This window comes from Aythya marila, assembly GCF_965140915.1.
Source record: "Aythya marila genome assembly, chromosome: 5".
Taxonomy (NCBI): Eukaryota; Metazoa; Chordata; class Aves; order Anseriformes; family Anatidae; genus Aythya; species Aythya marila.
The window spans coordinates 43,892,486-43,910,239 of NC_139046.1; the positions used below are offsets into that span (position 1 = coordinate 43,892,486).

The 17,754-nt window shown below is 41.2% G+C and overlaps 1 protein-coding gene across 5 annotated transcripts in view; it reads left to right on the plus strand.

The window, feature by feature from the left end:
* The first annotated feature begins 14,261 nt into the window (after positions 1–14,261).
* Positions 14,262–17,754, plus strand: part of NUBPL (NUBP iron-sulfur cluster assembly factor, mitochondrial) — a 91,525-nt gene continuing 88,032 nt past the window's right edge. For 2 of the 5 annotated variants that reach the window (XM_082761979.1, XM_082761981.1), the window contains exon 1: positions 15,300–15,434. Coding sequence is in view for 1 of the 5 variants with exons in the window: in XM_082761978.1 (XP_082618104.1) it covers positions 14,291–14,374; positions 15,287–15,434 (232 nt within the window). In the remaining 4 variants the exon portion in view is untranslated. Of the gene's footprint in view, positions 14,375–15,286; positions 15,435–17,754 lie in introns of those variants that run through there. The other 3 variants (XM_082761978.1, XM_082761980.1, XM_082761982.1) reach the window with 3 other exon arrangements.

Sequence of the window (17,754 nt, forward strand, 5' to 3'; positions counted from 1 at the left end):
ACTCTAAAGCTGTTTCCCCAGACTCATTAAGAAGAACTTAATGAGGTAGAAAACCATTTAAAATGATTTTTTTCATATATATTTGTGATATAAATTGATTGCTAAGGAAAATAGATATTATTACAGTCTATGAGCAAATTATATAAGAAGAATATAAAGGGATATTAAGATACAAGGATATTAATTGTTCTTTGCTGTGATACCATTATTTATGCCAGGCTTTGATGCAGAACATTTATTCATATGTAAGTTTTAAAAAATATGCTTGTGGACCAGTGCATAGAAAAATAGTATGCCATCATTGTTTGTGTAATTCTTTATCTAATAATCACAGAATTGTCTAGGTTGGAAGAGACCTCAAGATCATCAAGTCCAACCTCTGACCTAACACTAAGAAGTCCTCCACTAAACCATATTGCTAAGTTCAACATCTAAACGTCTTTTAAAGACCTCCAGGGATGGTGGCTCCACCACTTCCCTGGGCAGCCCATTCCAATGCCTAACAACCCTTTCAGTAAAAAAGTTCTTCCTAAAGGCTTCCCTCCTCCTGTTTCTTACCCATGCTGCATGCATTAGTGTAGATGCACTTCAGTTGGGCCATTGCCTTCTCTTCCAGCCTTGCCATTGTTCCCTCTGGCACAGCTCTAACAAGCCTTGTTTCAGCCCCATCCCCCTTCTCACCTAGTTTAAATCCCTCCCAATGAGCCCTGCCAGCTCCTGGCCCAGGATCTGTTTTCCCCTTAGAGATAGGGACCCGTCTGAGGCCATCAGGCCGGGTGATGAGTACAGCACCCCATGGTCAGAAAAAAAAAAAAAAAAAAACAACAACAAAATTTCTGTGTTGGCACCAGCGTCTGAGCCACATGTTTATCAGGTGGGCTTTCTGTGTCCTCTCTGTACCCCTCCCTGCCACCGTAGGGATGGACGAAAACACCACCTATACTCCCACTCCATCCACTAACTGTCCCAGTACCCTAAAGCCCCGTTTGATGGTCTTCAGGCTTCTCTCCTCAATGTCATCACTGCCAGCCTGGACTATTAAAAGAGGATAATAGTCAGAGGGGCGAACCAGGTTGGGAAGTTTTCTGGCAATGTCCCTGACCCTGGCCCCAGGGAGGCAGCAGACTTCCCTACGGGTAGGGTCAGGCCGACAGATAGGTCCCTCTGTTCCCCTGAGAAGGGAGTCACCCACAACAATCACCCTTCTTTGTGTCTTGGTGGAGGCAGTCCTGAGGCGTGGAGTCGACTTCCTCGCCCTAGGCATCCTCCAGGGCCTCAAACCTGTTGTGTAAGAGCACCTGGGAAGGTGGGGCCGGTAGGGGGGGGGGATCGCCTGTGATGTCGAGCAGGGACCTGTTTCCATTCCTCCTCAACTCCTAGGTCCCCTCCCTCTGACCGACGGCGACATGGCAGGGGGTCCACCCCCATCTGGGGTGTCTCACCCCGGCACCTGTCCTTCAGGCCACACAGGGAGTCGCTCCACAAGTCTGTCTCCCGCTCACACTGATATCCCTCAACCTCTCGACCTCCTCCTTGAGTTCTGCCACGAGGCAGACCAGGTCGTCTACTTGCTCGCACCTCACGCACACAGTCTCTCTGCCCCCCGCAGGTGGTAGCAACAGGCTCAGGCACTCCCTGCAGCCGGAGACCTGAACTGCCGCAGTTTTGAGTCAGGGTGTGAACAGACTTCCTAGAGAGAGCGCTGTGCCTGGCGTACAGCATTGCAGGTGAGCTAGCGGTAGTCCGCCGTTAGAGGAGGTGTTCGTATGGGCGGGGGGGCAGCGCTCTGCCCTTCCTGCTCGCCCTGCCTGCGCGAACTGCCACGCTAACCGCCGCGCCTCTCCCTTCTGACGCGCCACGCCCTGTTTGCCCGGCCTGGTCTCCCTGCTCCTGGTGTCTCGCGCTCCCTAGGGGCAGTTCATGACCGGCCGGGGAGGGGGCGCTGCTGGCTCCGCCTACGCCTCGTTCTCACCTCGTTCCCCTCCCTCGCGAGGGCTGCCGGGTCCTGGCGGCTCCCGCGAGCGGGCTCGGCGCTGGACAAATTAACCCTGCCTGTCCGATGCCCCGCTCCGCTGCAGAACGCGTCTGCCCCAGAGCCGATCGCTTCAGCAAGTGGTGAAAAACAAATTAATTTTGTTGTAACACATCTTGCGTTTCTTGAATCGTGTTGGGCCATAGTTAGGTGGAAGATCTCGTTTGTGAACCAGAGTGGGGTAAAAATATATTGGCTAAATTTTGAAGTTTGGATTACATTCGGATTATTATTATTATTATTATTATTATTATTTTTTACAGAAACAAACATTTGGACATCTAGAGAATATATCAGTTATTATATCAAAGACATTTTCATGCATTTTTTTTAAATTGATAGCAGTCCCAATGTATTCATTGTATACTGTGTACTTTCTGTACCTGCAGCAGAGAAGTATGTATTTTGAGACTGGCTGTATCCAGAAGACATTTCTTATTTTCACATCAGTTCTGTTCAAGAGGGGCAGATGGCAGTACGAACCATTTATCACAAACTTCAGTGGACATGCATTTTTCCTTATCCTTAGTGTTAATGGTCATGCATATTTCATGTGCATTTAATGGAATGTCTTATTTTGTGAAGAGAGGGGGTGGTGCTGCGAGCTCTGCCTTTGCTGGTACTCAGGTTTCTCCTGTTTATCAGAGGATGAAATGCTTGAGGTCTTTCAGGACCAAAATGATCTCAAATTGTCTTGTATTCTTCCCTAGGGATGATTTTTTTTTGTTAGTAATAACTTTGGTGTTATATGCCACTTGGCAGTGGCAGTAGCTGACTGGAACTTTGAAGAGACGAGATGCGTCTTAGAAGTTGTTCCTCTCTCTATGGTGTTTGAAACCCTAATCAAAGGTTTTTCAAGCAGCTATCACATCAACAGAGTGCCCCTAGGTAGTGTCATCTGTCTTGAAGAGAAACTATATAAAGCTGCAGCCTGGCACTTAGATAGCAAAGATACAAAATAGGTTATATCTTGGTAGAATTGCCTCTTGTGGGACAGACATAGCTGAAAGGGCACAGAGTGTCAAGGGAAGAATTATATTTAAATGTTCCATTTTATCCATTGTCCAGTGTGGAACTCTCTCTTCGCACGTGTACAGAGAGGAAGGGAAAAAAAAAAAGAAAAAAAAAAAGAAGAGAAGTAACAGGGCATGCATAAGGAAAGAAAGAGTACTTACTTAAATCACTTAGAAACATTTAGTAAGGAATCACAGGTGGATGCTTCTACTGCTGTGAATGTTGAGACAGAACTGATGGATTCTGCTGTGACAGCTAGTAGAGGTTGCTGTTAGAAGACTCTTTCATCATCACAGATGACCAGGAAAGTGAAATTTGCAGCAGTTAAATGGCAAATCTTCATCACATGAGATACAGAATATAATATAAAACAATTTGTAAAGTGAGATTATTGTTTAAAGTATATTTTTGCTTGCTTACCATGATTACCTAAAGGAAGTAGGAATGCTATTAATCATGGTTTCTTTCTCTACATGTGCCATGCATATTCATTTGCCTGTGATATTTAACTATTGTACTTTTACTTGTTTGGGTGTCTACTGCACCAAACATTTGTCTCTGCATGACTGACAGACATTAATTTTAAAAGGACTTCTGTTGATTCCACTGAAGCAGGATACAGAGCAGTGGGAGTAGCCTACTTACGGTATGTACAATGCGGTCTAATTTTAACACCTTCTACTGGTTAAAAGTAGTACAGTATTTCTTATTTTTTTCACAGAACTAAGCTGATCTAATAAGATACCTGTCCTGAACCTGTGTTGTACAGAGCCAACCCTGGGTTTTAACAAAGCCCTCTCAATTCTGGAATTCGAAGAGATATTGTATGGAGCTACCCAACTGGCTCTGGAAGGAGTCGCTCAAGGGTGAGCAGTTTTCTGCTCTGGTTTAGGAATGGTAGAGACTGATTCCTGCGGGCATATTCATGTGTCTTTGCACTTGCTCTTCCACTCCCTGAACTTGGTATCCGGGTTCTGCTTAGCATGAGTGCATGGAAACAACTTGGATGTAGGACAGTAATTGAATCAATGAGCCCTTCCACAGTGGCAGAGACACCTCCAGCAGTGCTGAAGAAATAAGCATCTACCCAGCCATGAAAAGCTAGCTCTGCAATCACAAGGCCCAGACCAACTGGGAGGAGTAGAAGTGCTGAAAAAGAGTCTGCAACTGTGCAGGCCATTAGTTATCAATGAGCAAGCTCAGTATTTCCACTCAGGCCATCTGGGATTGGTATAGCTCAGCTTCAGTTTCTTGTGCCCCGTATGGAAATCCTTGCCATGTAGGTCCTGCAATTTTTATGTCCTACATTCAGGACTGGTTCAGTGCAGACCCCAGGTGACTCCAAGTGTTTGTACTGTGCTCCACAGCCCCTTTGTTATTGGTCCACATTATCACAGAATCAGAGAATTTCTAGGTTGGAAGAGACCTCAAGATCATCGAGTCCAACCTCTGACCTAACACTAACAAGTCCTCCACTAAACCATATCACTGAGCTCTACATCTAAATGTCTTTTAAAGACCTCCAGGGATGATGACTCCACCACTTCCCTTGGCAGCCTGTTCCAATGCCTCACAACCCTTTCGGTAAAGAAGTTCTTCCTAACATCCAACCTAAAACTCCCCTGGTGCAACTTTAGCCCATTCTCCCTCGTCCTGTCACCAGGCACATGGGAGAACAGACCAACCCCCATCTCGCTACAGCCTCCTTTAAGGAACCTGTAGAGAGCAATAAGGTCGCCCCTGAGTCTCCTTTTCTCCAGGCTGAAATTATGCTGGATACCATCCTGGATACCATCCTCTAGCTGTGCCATTTGAAGGAATTAAAATCTGTTCCCTTACAAGATGCTGCTATGTTACTTCTCTTCATCTCATAAATACTTTTGCAATAGCAATTACTACTAGAGAGGTGCATTTGAATACCATAATACCAAAAATAATACAATTTCTTTCATTTTCAGTGAGAGTTTGGTGGTAGTTTGAGGACATTCCTATGGACAAAAATATATGAACATCTTTTAGGAGCTGGAACTTGAATTTTGCATATTGTCAATGGATGCCATATATAAAATTACCAGAGTATTGGCATAAAACCTTATGTTATTATTAAAAAAAATGGGTGAATTGAGACATGGCTCTTTTTACTCCTTTGACTAACACTGTGAAAGGTGATTTATTATTCTCTATATACCTGAAGGACTCCTTGCCTCCAGTTACTATTGAGTGTGCTGGCATAATCAGGCTGTATGTCTTTTTTTTTTTTTTTTTGCATTCATATGTATGACATTCAAATAATACTCTTACCACAGCTTCAGGCCAAAAGCTTTTTCTCCTTGAGCCACAGCTCCTATCATTTTTTCTCCTCAGGCATACTGATCCTTAGCTAGTCAGGAAAGCATGCACACAAATGATAGGTCATTAGGAAATTCTCTGAATAACAAACCTCTGAAGTCATCCCAAGTGGTATTTGCCATGCATCATGATAAAAACTGGGAAGTCTGAGGAGGCACTAATTATATGCTTGGTCTGTCATTTATCAGTCGCTGAAGCTGTTGTTTCCAGAACACAACAACCTCTTTTTCAGCATCATTCAACAAGATTGCCAAAGCTCAGTAAGCCAAGCAAGGCTGACAAATTTCGGCATTTAATTCTCTTCAGTGGAAAATCATTGCATTACAAAACAGGTATCTCTTTTTGCCATAACATGGCATTACATGGAGATACAGTAATGTTGGTCTACAGACTTGTATTAAAATTGTATTTTGGAAACTCATTCCATTAAAAGAGAACAAAAGGCAGGTGTAGTAACTGTACAACTTTCATCTAAAATCAGCCTTTCATTTTTAATGATTTGTCTCAGTTAATGCAATACTGTATATAATTCTTTCATGATTTTAACCAACATAAGTAGCAGGTGATGTTGTTTCCCCTCAGGTCTTGTGGAAAAATAAAAGGAGATAAATAATAGAAGACTGTAAATTCTAATGAATATTCATTGAGTCAAATAAGATAATAGACCATGTGTCAAGAAATAATGTGGCTTCCTGCTATGAATTCCAGTGTGGCTTAACATATTTCAAAGACCTTCCAGTGTCAAGAATTGTTTTTTAATATTTAATTTTCACACTTCCTTAAAGCATAGATTTTTCAATGCATGTTTCTGAACTCATTGGGGGTGAGATGATTTCTTTACTATTTGATACCTCAGAAGCACTGCAATGATGAAAAGGACATTTTTCATATAATCTTTGATTTTTTTAAGCTGCCAAAGGGTCCCACTTTCTTTCTTTTACAATGGATGCTAAATAGCTGCTACAGAGTGGAAGGAAAACACTTTATCTTCAATATTTGATGTTTTAATAGGAGGAAAAAAATGGTATTTGGTATAATTTTTTTCTAAAAGAGCTTTTAATTTCACAGATAATTTTTGGAACTGCTGGAGGCTTATATATATATGAATAACAGGGTAAAACAATTAGTCTGTAACTTGGGATATTTTAATATCAATTAAAGATATTTAATCTTTACCTGGATACTCTGTTGCCTGTAGGGCAAAAAATAATTGTTTCTTCATAGTGCCAATCTGAGTGAGATTCATGTCCAGATTAAAGCAACTTCATTTTGGTGCTCACAAATAAATTGTAGTGCAAATATGAGGTGTTTTAGCTCCTGTCACAGAAAAAGCATCTAATTCACTCTGAGGCTTAGAGGAGGACTCAGCTCACGTTCAGGTAAATCTCTAGGCTACATCTAGAAGTTCATCAATAGCGGGAAATATTCTCAGACACTGTGACTCATCTTTGCTTTTCCTGTCACACTTTTGGCCAGGGTTAACTCACTGCTGGAAAATTTCTGCTCCCAATTTAGCAATTAAGGTTGGCCAGAGCCCATCTTCAAGAGGCCGGTTGCATGATGCCATGCTGCTTTGGACAGTGGGATAATTTTTATAAGATGAACATGGGGTTTCTGTGCTGGCTGGCATCGGTGGCAGAGAACAATCCCAGGCACATTTAATTTAGCACTGTAGATGTAGCTACGGTCATCAGTCAGCTGAAAAGTTCTCTAAATACCATCAACTACATAAGTAGATGCCTATGCTTAGACAACTATTTCAATTGTCTTCATACCTGTCTTTACAAGTCTTAAACTGAATCTCTCCGTCAGTGATTTCAGTAGTTTGGTGAGAGTGGCAGTATGTCTGGGAGCTCAGAGCTGAAAGCATTTTTACCCCCATGTGGGGATGTGTAAGGGTGCAGAAGTAGAGGGCACAAGTTGCTGAGCCAGGACTGTATCAGCTTTTAAACTGTGTGTGGAATGGATCACTGGGCAATACCTCCCCATGCAATCTGCCTGTTCTATACAGCACTGCTGGTACCTGGGAGGCAATTTTGAGGCGCTGATATTTGACATGTTGAGAGGTAGTAGTAACTGAGGGTCAGAATGGAGCGTGAGGGATATTTGACGCTTTTTTTCCATGAAGTCAGAGCATCTTTGATACAGTTGTTTGGTACTTCTGACGCGTTTTGTCTATTATGCTTTATCAGTCCTGTCTGTCCAAAATAAGCATGAATCAGAAGAGCCCTTTGGGGAAAGGATTATGTTTCCCAAGCCATTTGAAATGCACAGGTACCTGATTTTGTCTTGATTCTGACTGGCCTTTGGATACTGTCAGAGCACCAGCATGAAGTAATGGGAAAAATACCAAGGAGAGAGAAAGTGACTTATTATAAAAAAGTAATAAAAATCCATATTACATTCTGTTTACCTTGTAAAGCTTTATTTAACTTTTGTCATAAAAAACATGCTGTGCTTTTTGGCAACAATAGCAAAGTTTGAGTTACGCAGAGCAGACTGTCAAAAACTGTATTGCTCCCCTTCAAGTACAAGCATCTGAAGAGTGAAATACAATTGCTTGTCAGTACATGGCAACATTACAGGAGCTGAAAGGTAAATAAAACAAAATCTGGCTGAGGCCATAGATAAGGTCTAGGCTGACAGAACTTACTACTTTCACTTGGAGTTTGGGCTTTCTCAACAATAGCACTGCATGACATGGCTTTGCTTCATCTCCCTGATGCATTTTGTCCTTTGCTGCCTGTGTGGGGAAGAAGCTAATCTTCCCTTAGGGGGAGCAGAGCAAAAAGCCTTGAGTAGCAGTCCTGAAGGTCTGAGAAATCCAACGAGTTTTGTGTGGAACTGAGAAGTTACTGAATGGGCCAGAAGTTCAAGCACTGGAGCAATTGTATATGGATAGTTGGAGCTGTCCTGATGATGAAAATATCTCAAGCCATTTTGCTCTGAGTTGGTCTTGCAGGGTGGTAGCAAATGCAAAACTGCCTTGTTGCTACTGGTATAGGCATGTGTTCATTGGGTTATCACCTGAAACTAGTTTGGCTTCTTCCCTCACCACTATTAATTGGATGGTCCAGACATCATTGCTCTGAGCAGCTAAAAATAACATTCAGTTTCAAGAATAGATGGATTAATATTCATTTCTTTTTCTCTCATTCTCTCTAGAATATAGTGCCAAGCCCTCTTATATAAACTTTTTTATACCTGTACGTTTGCGTATGTGTGTTATTAGCCATTACAGAACCTTTAAAAGTTTGTTGGTTAGTTTTATAATAGGATTTTAATTCCCTTGATAATCACAGCAGCCTTTATCTTCACTATTCTACTCCTGGTCTAAATTCATCTTCAGTATGGGAGATCAGAAGTAGGTATACAGGATTTCAGATGGAATTTCACCATGTCTAGTTCAACTGAATCAACAGCATCCTGTCTGTAGGAGAAACAATATTTCTTCAATGTTCTTCAATACAAGAGCAAAGAGGAAAGATGTTCTGTTCCGAAAGGTCAGATTGCATAATGTAATTCAAAAGATAGTATTAGAGGATATTGCCTGATACATTTTGAAAGCAATGCAGATAAATGAAGTCTAAGTACTGTAATGGACAGAATGTTAAATGTGTGAAAGGGACAGTGATAGCATCTGTAATAACAGACATTTTAGTGGTCTGCATGCTCTAGCATTGGATCCATATATAGGTATTACGGGACATTAAAAAGTAAAATGTTTAGTTTAATATCTAGTAAAACTCCTGATAATTAGCACTAGAAAACTATCATGCAGAATAAATGTGAATATGTACCTAATTAAAGTGCCTAAGTAAGAAAAATACAATTATACAACTGACCTTGCTATCCTTTAAATGCCAGTTATCCATGGCTACGGGTATGACCATGACTCAGTAGGTGACAGAGCAAGACAGAGATCAGGCAGAACAGCTGAAGCCAACGAAACCTCCTTTCTCTAACGGCTTTCATAAGTTCTAAGTGTGAGCTAATATGCCAAGCACTGAATTCAATAATCACTTAGTGTCAAAACAATTTTGTATTTTCTATCAATAGTCCCTCTATTTCCTGTAATACTGTTCCATTTCCTCATTCCAAAGCTTGATTAAATCGGTATTTTAAAGGGTACAGTGCAGTCCTTTAGTGGCAGTAATTAGAAGAATATAAATTAAATTTATTTCTGTGAGAGTTGATTTTAGACCTTACTTTCAAGATCCATAGGCCAGGAGCTTTCATGATTGATTCACTAGAAAATTGCCTATGTCTGAGTCCATTACAACAAGAGACCTACTTTGTTGTAGGAAACTGAACCAAGTCCCTCTTCTTCGTGCCCTGGGAGCTGGGATGGAAAAGAAATCAAAAATATATTTTGTGAACTGAGAGGAACTTGCTTCTTGTAAATGTTAAACTTCAAAGGTGCTTTGGTTTAGGCTGTATTTTCCTTGGTCTAAGCTTGCTATACAGGAGAAAATAGGCAAGTTATGCCTATCTTAACTGTCTATGCAAGGAAATGTCAGCTCTGTTCTGCCTAAAGAAACCTGCTGTTTGGCATTAGAAGATGTTAGCATAATTAAAAATCTGAGGAACTATCTATCTTTTATTTTTTTATTTATTTTTTCTTTTTTAATTTTAAATTATGGATAAATAATAGTAACACTTGAGCACAGAAGATTAGAGATCAGAAACTTTAGATTATTTTCAGGGACCTGCCTCTGGCTGAATGCAAAACCATGAAGAAGAATTGCTTTCCTTCGCGGTTGTGGATTAATGAGAGAAACAGGTATTCCAAGGATCAGCTGCTCTGCCTTCACAGTTGTGGAGTGCCTCATATTTTTACATGTAGTGCTTCAAAACCATGTAAAAAACATTCTTGGAGCACATTTATTTTCAGTTGAGATTGGCCTCTGTACACTGAAACAATCTGGAACAGGCTGCTACTGGCATAATTGTGTAACTGGTCTATATACACCCAAAGTACATTGGTACCCTTTTGAAACGTCTTGCACTGCTATGTACTGGGAATGATGAGATAAGTATTTAATGGTCACAGAGCAAAACTGAATCAAACCAATTCACTTTGGAACATGAGCCAGATTTTAAAAATAATTAGTAAATACAAAACCCACTAAAAATTGATGTAATTTCTCAATTAGCCTCATTGTTCAAATTGGATTAATTTGCTCTACAAAACTAATTTAAGCTCTGTGTTCTGATGTTAACAGAAATACTTCCTGTAAAACACAAGTTTATGATTGAGAAAATGAATGAAGAGCAGAATTAAAATGATTTCAGAAACTGAAATTGTGCCTGAATGCCATTAAGACTCAGTGAGAGCAGAGGTGTCAAGTGGTTTACTGAAACTTGAGGGTAGTGAACATTTTAACTCTTATTTGCGTATGATGCCTAATACAAAAGGACTCCTTCTATCACTTCAACTGCAATTTATTGGCACTACTGAAAAAAGGAAGGAAAGGAGGGAAGGAAGGCAAGGGAGGACAAAGAAGAAAGAAAGGGTGGAAAGGGGAAGGGAAGGGAAGGGAATGGAAGGGAAGGGAAAGGGCAAAGTGTGAGCTTTCCTTCAATGTTTGTAAAACATGGCAAAGAATAGGAAAACCTTTTGAAGAAAAAGTCATCAAAGCCTTTGTTTTCCTCTTTAAGTATGGAAATATCATTCATTTGAGATAGTTACATTCATGCAAGGAATATATACACCTAAGAAAAAATTATGTGCTTTTGTTACTGAAGGGTGTGTTCAACAAATCTCTTAATTTTCTGCACTGCTTGCTCAAGGCTGGAAAAATTGCTGTAACATCAGCCGTACTTCCACTGCAATGTAGCTGTTACTATAGTGCACAATATTAACCTGAAGAACTTGATGAATGACTTCAGAAAAATGTAGCCATAATTTAAATAAGGTTTTCATCTCCTCTTGACTGTGAAGGACTGCACTGATTACGATGTCCAAAAGTAATACACAAACTAAATTGGGCTCAATTGTGGCAGACTTTCTTCCTCATTTTGCAAAACAGGACTAAAGCAGAGAACTTAATTTCTTTTTCAGTTAAAAGTTTGGCAAAGCATTCACATACAATCAAACTAGTTTTGTGGTCTTATATTTACTAGAAATACTAATGCACATGATAAAGAAAAATAATAAATTCTTACTGTTTCTTCTATGATTTCATTGTGCTTGTCAGTATGTTGCAGTTTCAAGTATTACTATATATTATGAACAAAACATTGCTTCTTAAATAAGGTACTATTCCATATATTACCACGGGTAAATCTCACTTTTTTACACAGATATTTGAAATCAGAATCTGTTTAAATCCCTTGGGTGAAATTAACTTTGCAGGGAGTGAGTGTAACTGTCTCCATGTCAGTTGCAGGCCCTGATACCGAAGCCTGGCAGGAAGAAGATGGAAAAAGTGAAATTCTAATGAAAAAAATAGGGGAAATAGCATGAGAGACAAGGACTCTCCTCAAACATACCAAGCCAACACTGGATGAGGTCATGTGGTTTGGTATCAAGTAAATTAGGAAAAAGTAAATTAGCAAAAAAGTTTCTTTAACTTGCATGAGGAGCAGAGCAAAGATCAAGGAAAGAACTCACATTGGTAGTTGTTTCATCTTTTTTTTTTTTTTTTTTTTCTTTTTTTCTTTTAAAGCTTGCCTGTTGCCATCACCCCACAGGGGAATGATAGAGTCTGAGAATGACACGAGGGCAGCTGTAGCTTGAAATGGTTACTTACGCTTACTTAAGGAACAGAATATCAATTTGCATAAAAAAATAAATACTGTGTTTTTCATTTTGTTGAACTATTGAAAAATCCAATATAGAATTTTGGAAAAATACAGAGATTGTTTGTAGTTTCCATAAAGACTCATGTCTGGCAGTAAGATCTTTGTTAATTTTTGGTTGCATCTTCCTGGACTCATATTTTAGCACTGTATGTGAACTGTAATGGATGATGTCACACAAGCACCATTACTTTCAAGTGTTAAAATTTAAATAGAAAGCCCAAAGCAATTATGGTATTTTGGAGATGCCTTCTTTATTTCAGAGCAAATTTAATCTCTTTCTCATAGCCATTTCTTCATTACGTATTCAAGATAACATGCTGCCATATTAGCTCCTGTATTATTGCTAAAGCAGTGCTAAAAGAAAAGCAAGATATTGAAAACCGTTCTTTCTTAGGTGGCAGTTTGGAAAACTCTTTCAGCATACTTTTCTAAAAATCAATTTTATTTTGTGCTCGATCAGAGTTTTCAAAAGGAAAAAGAAAAAAAAGAAGTGAGGATTGCTGCAGTTGGTGTTAGTTATTCTCAGAACCAAAGAGTATACTATGGATTTTTTGCTCTTTTTTTTTTTTTTTTTCCTTAGTACAGACTTTGTAAGGATGGATAGGTAAACTGGATGCCTACCAGTGATCCTGCACTGATGATTTCATTTCTGCGGCATGTGTAGTATTTTGCACTTTAACACTGCCTCTAACCACCCACGGTAGGAAAAATAACTATGGATATTTCTTGCATGGAACAAGGTAATGTGGTTTCCCAGGGCAGTGAAGAAAAGGCCCTTGAGGTAGATCTTTAATATAGTTTCAAAATTAAGTGGCTCATTGGTTTTCAGTATCCTTTTGCATTTTGATTTGGCACTAGGGTGAATTATTGGGAAACAATTTGACCTCTTCAAGTATGTGTGCTAGCTAAGCAAAATATGCTCAAATGGTTACAGCAAAAATGAAAGGCTGAATGAGAAGCACTTAAAGGATAGCAAAAATTGTATTTTTATCATTGTAATTTTTCTCTGGCTGCTGAGCACTGGAAGAAGCCTTTGAAAATGGTGGCTCTTAGCAAAATGCCTGATTAGTACTTTTAATAATACAAGCCAAAAAAAATATTAAATGAGTGATGAAAATTCTGCCTGGTATGAAAGGGAGGCGGTGTTTCTTATAATAACATTTTAACCTGATGCAAGATCCCCTGATCTGTTACATGGTACAAGAGATACCAACAAAGGACACTATCTACACTGTATTTTACCTTTGAGAACTAATGGCCTGAAACTGACAAGGTTGGAATTACTTCTGTACTACCATCTAGATGAATAAGGACGATTCATGGAATCGTTGAGAAGAAATTGCATCAAACCCTTCACGTTGCCTTCTACAACATGGTTCTGAGCCTTGATGACAGGAGAGAAGCAGCTGATGCTGCTCATCTTAAAGCTTTAAACGAATCTCCCGTGATGTAAGGAACAGAAATGTGGTATTGGCGAAAGCTGGAGGATAGGTATGTGCTGGTTGGAAAACTAAAACCCTAAGGAGAACAATTAGCAGTGCTTCTGAATTAGTATTACAAAGACAAGTAAGTGGTACCAGTCCTGGCTACATGTCTATTTGTTCTTTTAACTAACGACACAAATGCTTAGCTGGAACATAGTTATTGTATTTGATGATGATGATGGAAACCATGGAGGGACCAAGAGGTCTTGGCCAGCCAGCCACTTTGGAGATGAAGATCGGACTTGGAAAAACTACTGACAAACTGTAGAAACGCCGTAGGTGTAAAAAGAAAAACACAAACCAAATACTCCCCCAAAAAACCCAACCCCTCCGTGGCGGCCGCAGCAGCCAGCCGGGGCTCCCCGGCTCGGCCCAGCCAGGCCGAGGCGATTTTTTCTTCCGTGCCGTTTGTAACCACGGCGGGCTGTCAGCGGGGACCGGCCGGGACCCCCCTAAGGGGCTCATCCCGTCCCGGGAGGGCTGTGAGAAGGCCTCGGTGGGGAGGCGGCCATGCCGGGCCGTGTCGGGCGCTGGGGGCGGGCCGAGGCGCGGCGCGGCGGCGCCATCTCAGCGCGCCCGGCGGGGAGGCGGCAGCAGCAGCCCTATGGCCGCTGCCTGGTGCCGGGCGGTGCGCGCTGCCCGCGTCCCCTGCCGCGGGGCTTGCGCCGCTTCGTCCTCCGGCTCCGCGGTGAGTGAAGCGGGAGCTCCACGCCCAGCGGCTCAGCCTGGGGTGCGGGTCCGCCTGCCTTCGGGGCGCCTCCGGGGCTCGGAGTGCCCTGCCGCGCTGCCCGGCACGCTGGGGAGTGGGGCTGGGGGAGACCCGCTGGGCGCTGCTGTGAAGCCCTGGCTGGCGCAAGCTGGGGGCTGCCACGGCGTAGGGGGGCTCCCGGAGCGAGGGGGGAATATGGGGCGGTGCCCCTACATCGGAGCAAGCGGGCAGCAAGCGGGGTGGTGTGGAGCCGCTGGCACATCCCCAGCTGCTCCCGTCTGTTCCCCTTCTGTGCTGCCAGCCCTGCGCGGTGTGCTGGCGGTGCTGCTAGGGGAAAGGCTGCTGGGTCCCGGCCCGGGGGCTCTCGTTTTCGTGACCTTGTGCTGAAAATGCAGGTGGCTTCTGGCCGCCGGGTGTGCTGCAGGTGGCGGAGTAACAGCTCGTGCAAGCAGGTGCGTGGGTCATGGTTTTGGTTGTGGGGATACTCAGGGAAATGCTGATTGCGCTGAGGACCTCGAAAATCAAGTAATCTGAACCTGATTTTCAAAAGCCTCCAAATTATTGAACAGGGTTTTGGTTTAGTTTGCTGTGAGCCTTGATTTATTTATTTATTTATTAAGGTTTAAGTTCAACCACACTTAATGGTTTCCAAACAAAGTGCCCTCTGGGGTTGCTTTAAAATAGGCCAGGTAGTTTCAAGCCAGCCTGGCTGTGAACCAGGCTCCTTTAGGGAGAGTCTGTACACAAGAAGTTTTTTTGCACCAGTACTGAAATTATCTCGGAGCACAGGTTGGTTCATGCTTGTTAACTTTCTCCACGAAAACTGCAGGTTTGATACCGCAGCTGCAGCACTCTGGTGCATATATGTGTCCTTGTTTTCTTTTTTATTAGTCCTCAAGCTCCAGGGATGAGGTGCTACAAGACAAACGTGCCCAGATCCTGTCGCGAGGGCTGCCAAAGCAAAAGCCCATAGAAGGAGTTAAGCAGGTGCTGGTTGTGGCTTCTGGAAAAGGGGGAGTTGGGAAATCAACAGCAGCAGGTAAGATTTTTCTTCTTTTTGTGCAGTCTGTTGTGTTTTTATTGTTTTGTAATAGATGTATAAATATTTATATGCTAATGTGTCTTTTGAATTGCGTTCAGCTGGCAGCAATAAAACCTGACAGATCACTAAGCTTTATTTCAGTGCCTCAAAGAAATGTGCTTTGATACTCTCCCTCTTCCCCTCTACCCCCACGTGGTATTATGTAAGTAACACTGAAGCTTTTTGTTGCAAAAAACATAGGTTTTCTTGTTTGTTTGTTTTTTAATACTTTATAATATTTCCCAAGGAGTATTTAGGCAGTGGTGTAATCTTCTAATTAAATCCCACTAACAGCCCTCAACCTCTGTGAAGTCTCATTGCAGCCTTTGAAAATCCATACAGGTACAGAGGTCTTCAATTTAGGAACTGTTCGTGCCAAGTGGGTGCCAATTGAGCAGGCAGCTTTGAAATAATGTACTTGTAACAGTGCAGTGCTGTCCTTGGACAGGCTGCTTTTTTGACATAAGAGTAAGCTGAGGTGGAGGGAATTACACGCTGGTGTAGTGGTACTGTTCCTCCTTCGCTAGCAGACTAGGTGTACCTGCACAGTGCTCCACTGTGTTGCTATAGACATTAGGGGATATCAATATGCTAGTATTTAGAAGGTTTAAGTATCAGGTCACTGTCCAGTCTTCTCAACTACTTGTGAAGACTTCTCATAACAAGAGATGAAACAGTAGTGATAAACCATGCAAAGTGATAAGAACCTGTTGGGTCATGTTGAACTCCTGACTTCTCTCATCTGTGCTCTTAGGCTTTGAATTCAAGTTTTCCTAATTGTAGGTTCCTAAGTCATAGAACAAGATGGTACATGGGTTACTAGTGTTGTATAAATTTGCCTGAAATTCAACGAAGGTGACACTGAAGGTAACATAAAAGATCTCTAAAGTTTTATGAACTTGTTTAAAAACAAATTTACTCTGATTGTGAAAGGAGAGTCATCCTTCAGTTGCGTGTTGTCTACTTGCACAGTCTTCTGTTCATCTCCATTTGCTGTGAATTACACATTGTTGTAATTCTTAATTTCTCATTTTGTAGTTTGTACTTCAGCCCTGCTTGAATAGGACTGGCTGGCTAATAAATTCTAGAACATACAAATATGTTACCCATAGTGAAAGCAACTGTACTTAAGGGAAATACATGTGGAAGTATTGAATGCATTTTTTCCTATACATAGGATGCACATTTAATATCCTATACCTAGGATACATATGTCTGTATGTATATAGTGTACACGTTCCTGTATGAAGACATTCAAAACAGTCGATGCTTCTGTTACCTAATGATGTAAGGTTGATGGTTATAATTTGTTGGTGGGTTCTATCAGGTTAATGAAAATACTGAATAGCTATTTGTATGTCAACAGATTGACAAACTGAACGTAATCTGAACAATACATTATCCCCCTCACTTTTACAAACAAATGTGCTGATTTAAGTTCCACTAACTGGTTTCTGTATGTAGTTTGTACATGTGTTTGTAATCTGTATTTGATTTCTACATAAAGTACAACAGGTGTAAAAACCCTTAAAGAGCTGGGAGTTCTTATCCATTCATTTAAAAATAAAGTAGGATTCAACAGACATTAAATAAGAGAGCTAAGTGATAATTCAAATGTTAGTTAATGTTAAATGTTAACCTATTGTTAATGAATGCATTTATTTATAGTACTGAGAAGAAAGAGGAATCTAGAGTCGTCTTAAAAATAAGAAAGCCTTAAATGGTTCAGATGAGCAATTGAAGATCAAGTAATATGTATGGGGAAAAAAGTAATAGAGGCTTATGGGGAATGTGCTCGGTGACAACTCTGCTGACACAGTTTGAGAGCAAGAGTTGAAAAAGGAAGGAGGGTGGTAATTAGAGGTGGTATACACCTCTTAATTTCTAAAACACCACATAAAGTATTGTCAGCCTTATCTGCATCCCTCTGAAACAATGTCAAGGCTGTTCATATTCCTTTCCCTCTATGGGTTTGTGTTTCAGTTGTTCCAGATCTCCCTGTCAAGATGAGCGGTTATGTATTAGGGTCAGGTTTGTCAGGGGCATTCTTCAATCGATCATTGTGTTTCTTTTGAGTAATTCTTTTTGCCTGTCACATACAGCTTTAGTATTACATTCTTTGTTGCTTTTTGTGCTTTTGAAATCAATGGAGTCACTGATTAAAAGAAGAAATTGTTTTATAGGAAGAAGTATTTTTCAGTCTGTGTTTAGATGCTTTTGGTTGTTTTGGTAATCTTTGTCGAGTAAGAGGTTTTTTGTTTGCTTGATTTCTGTCTTT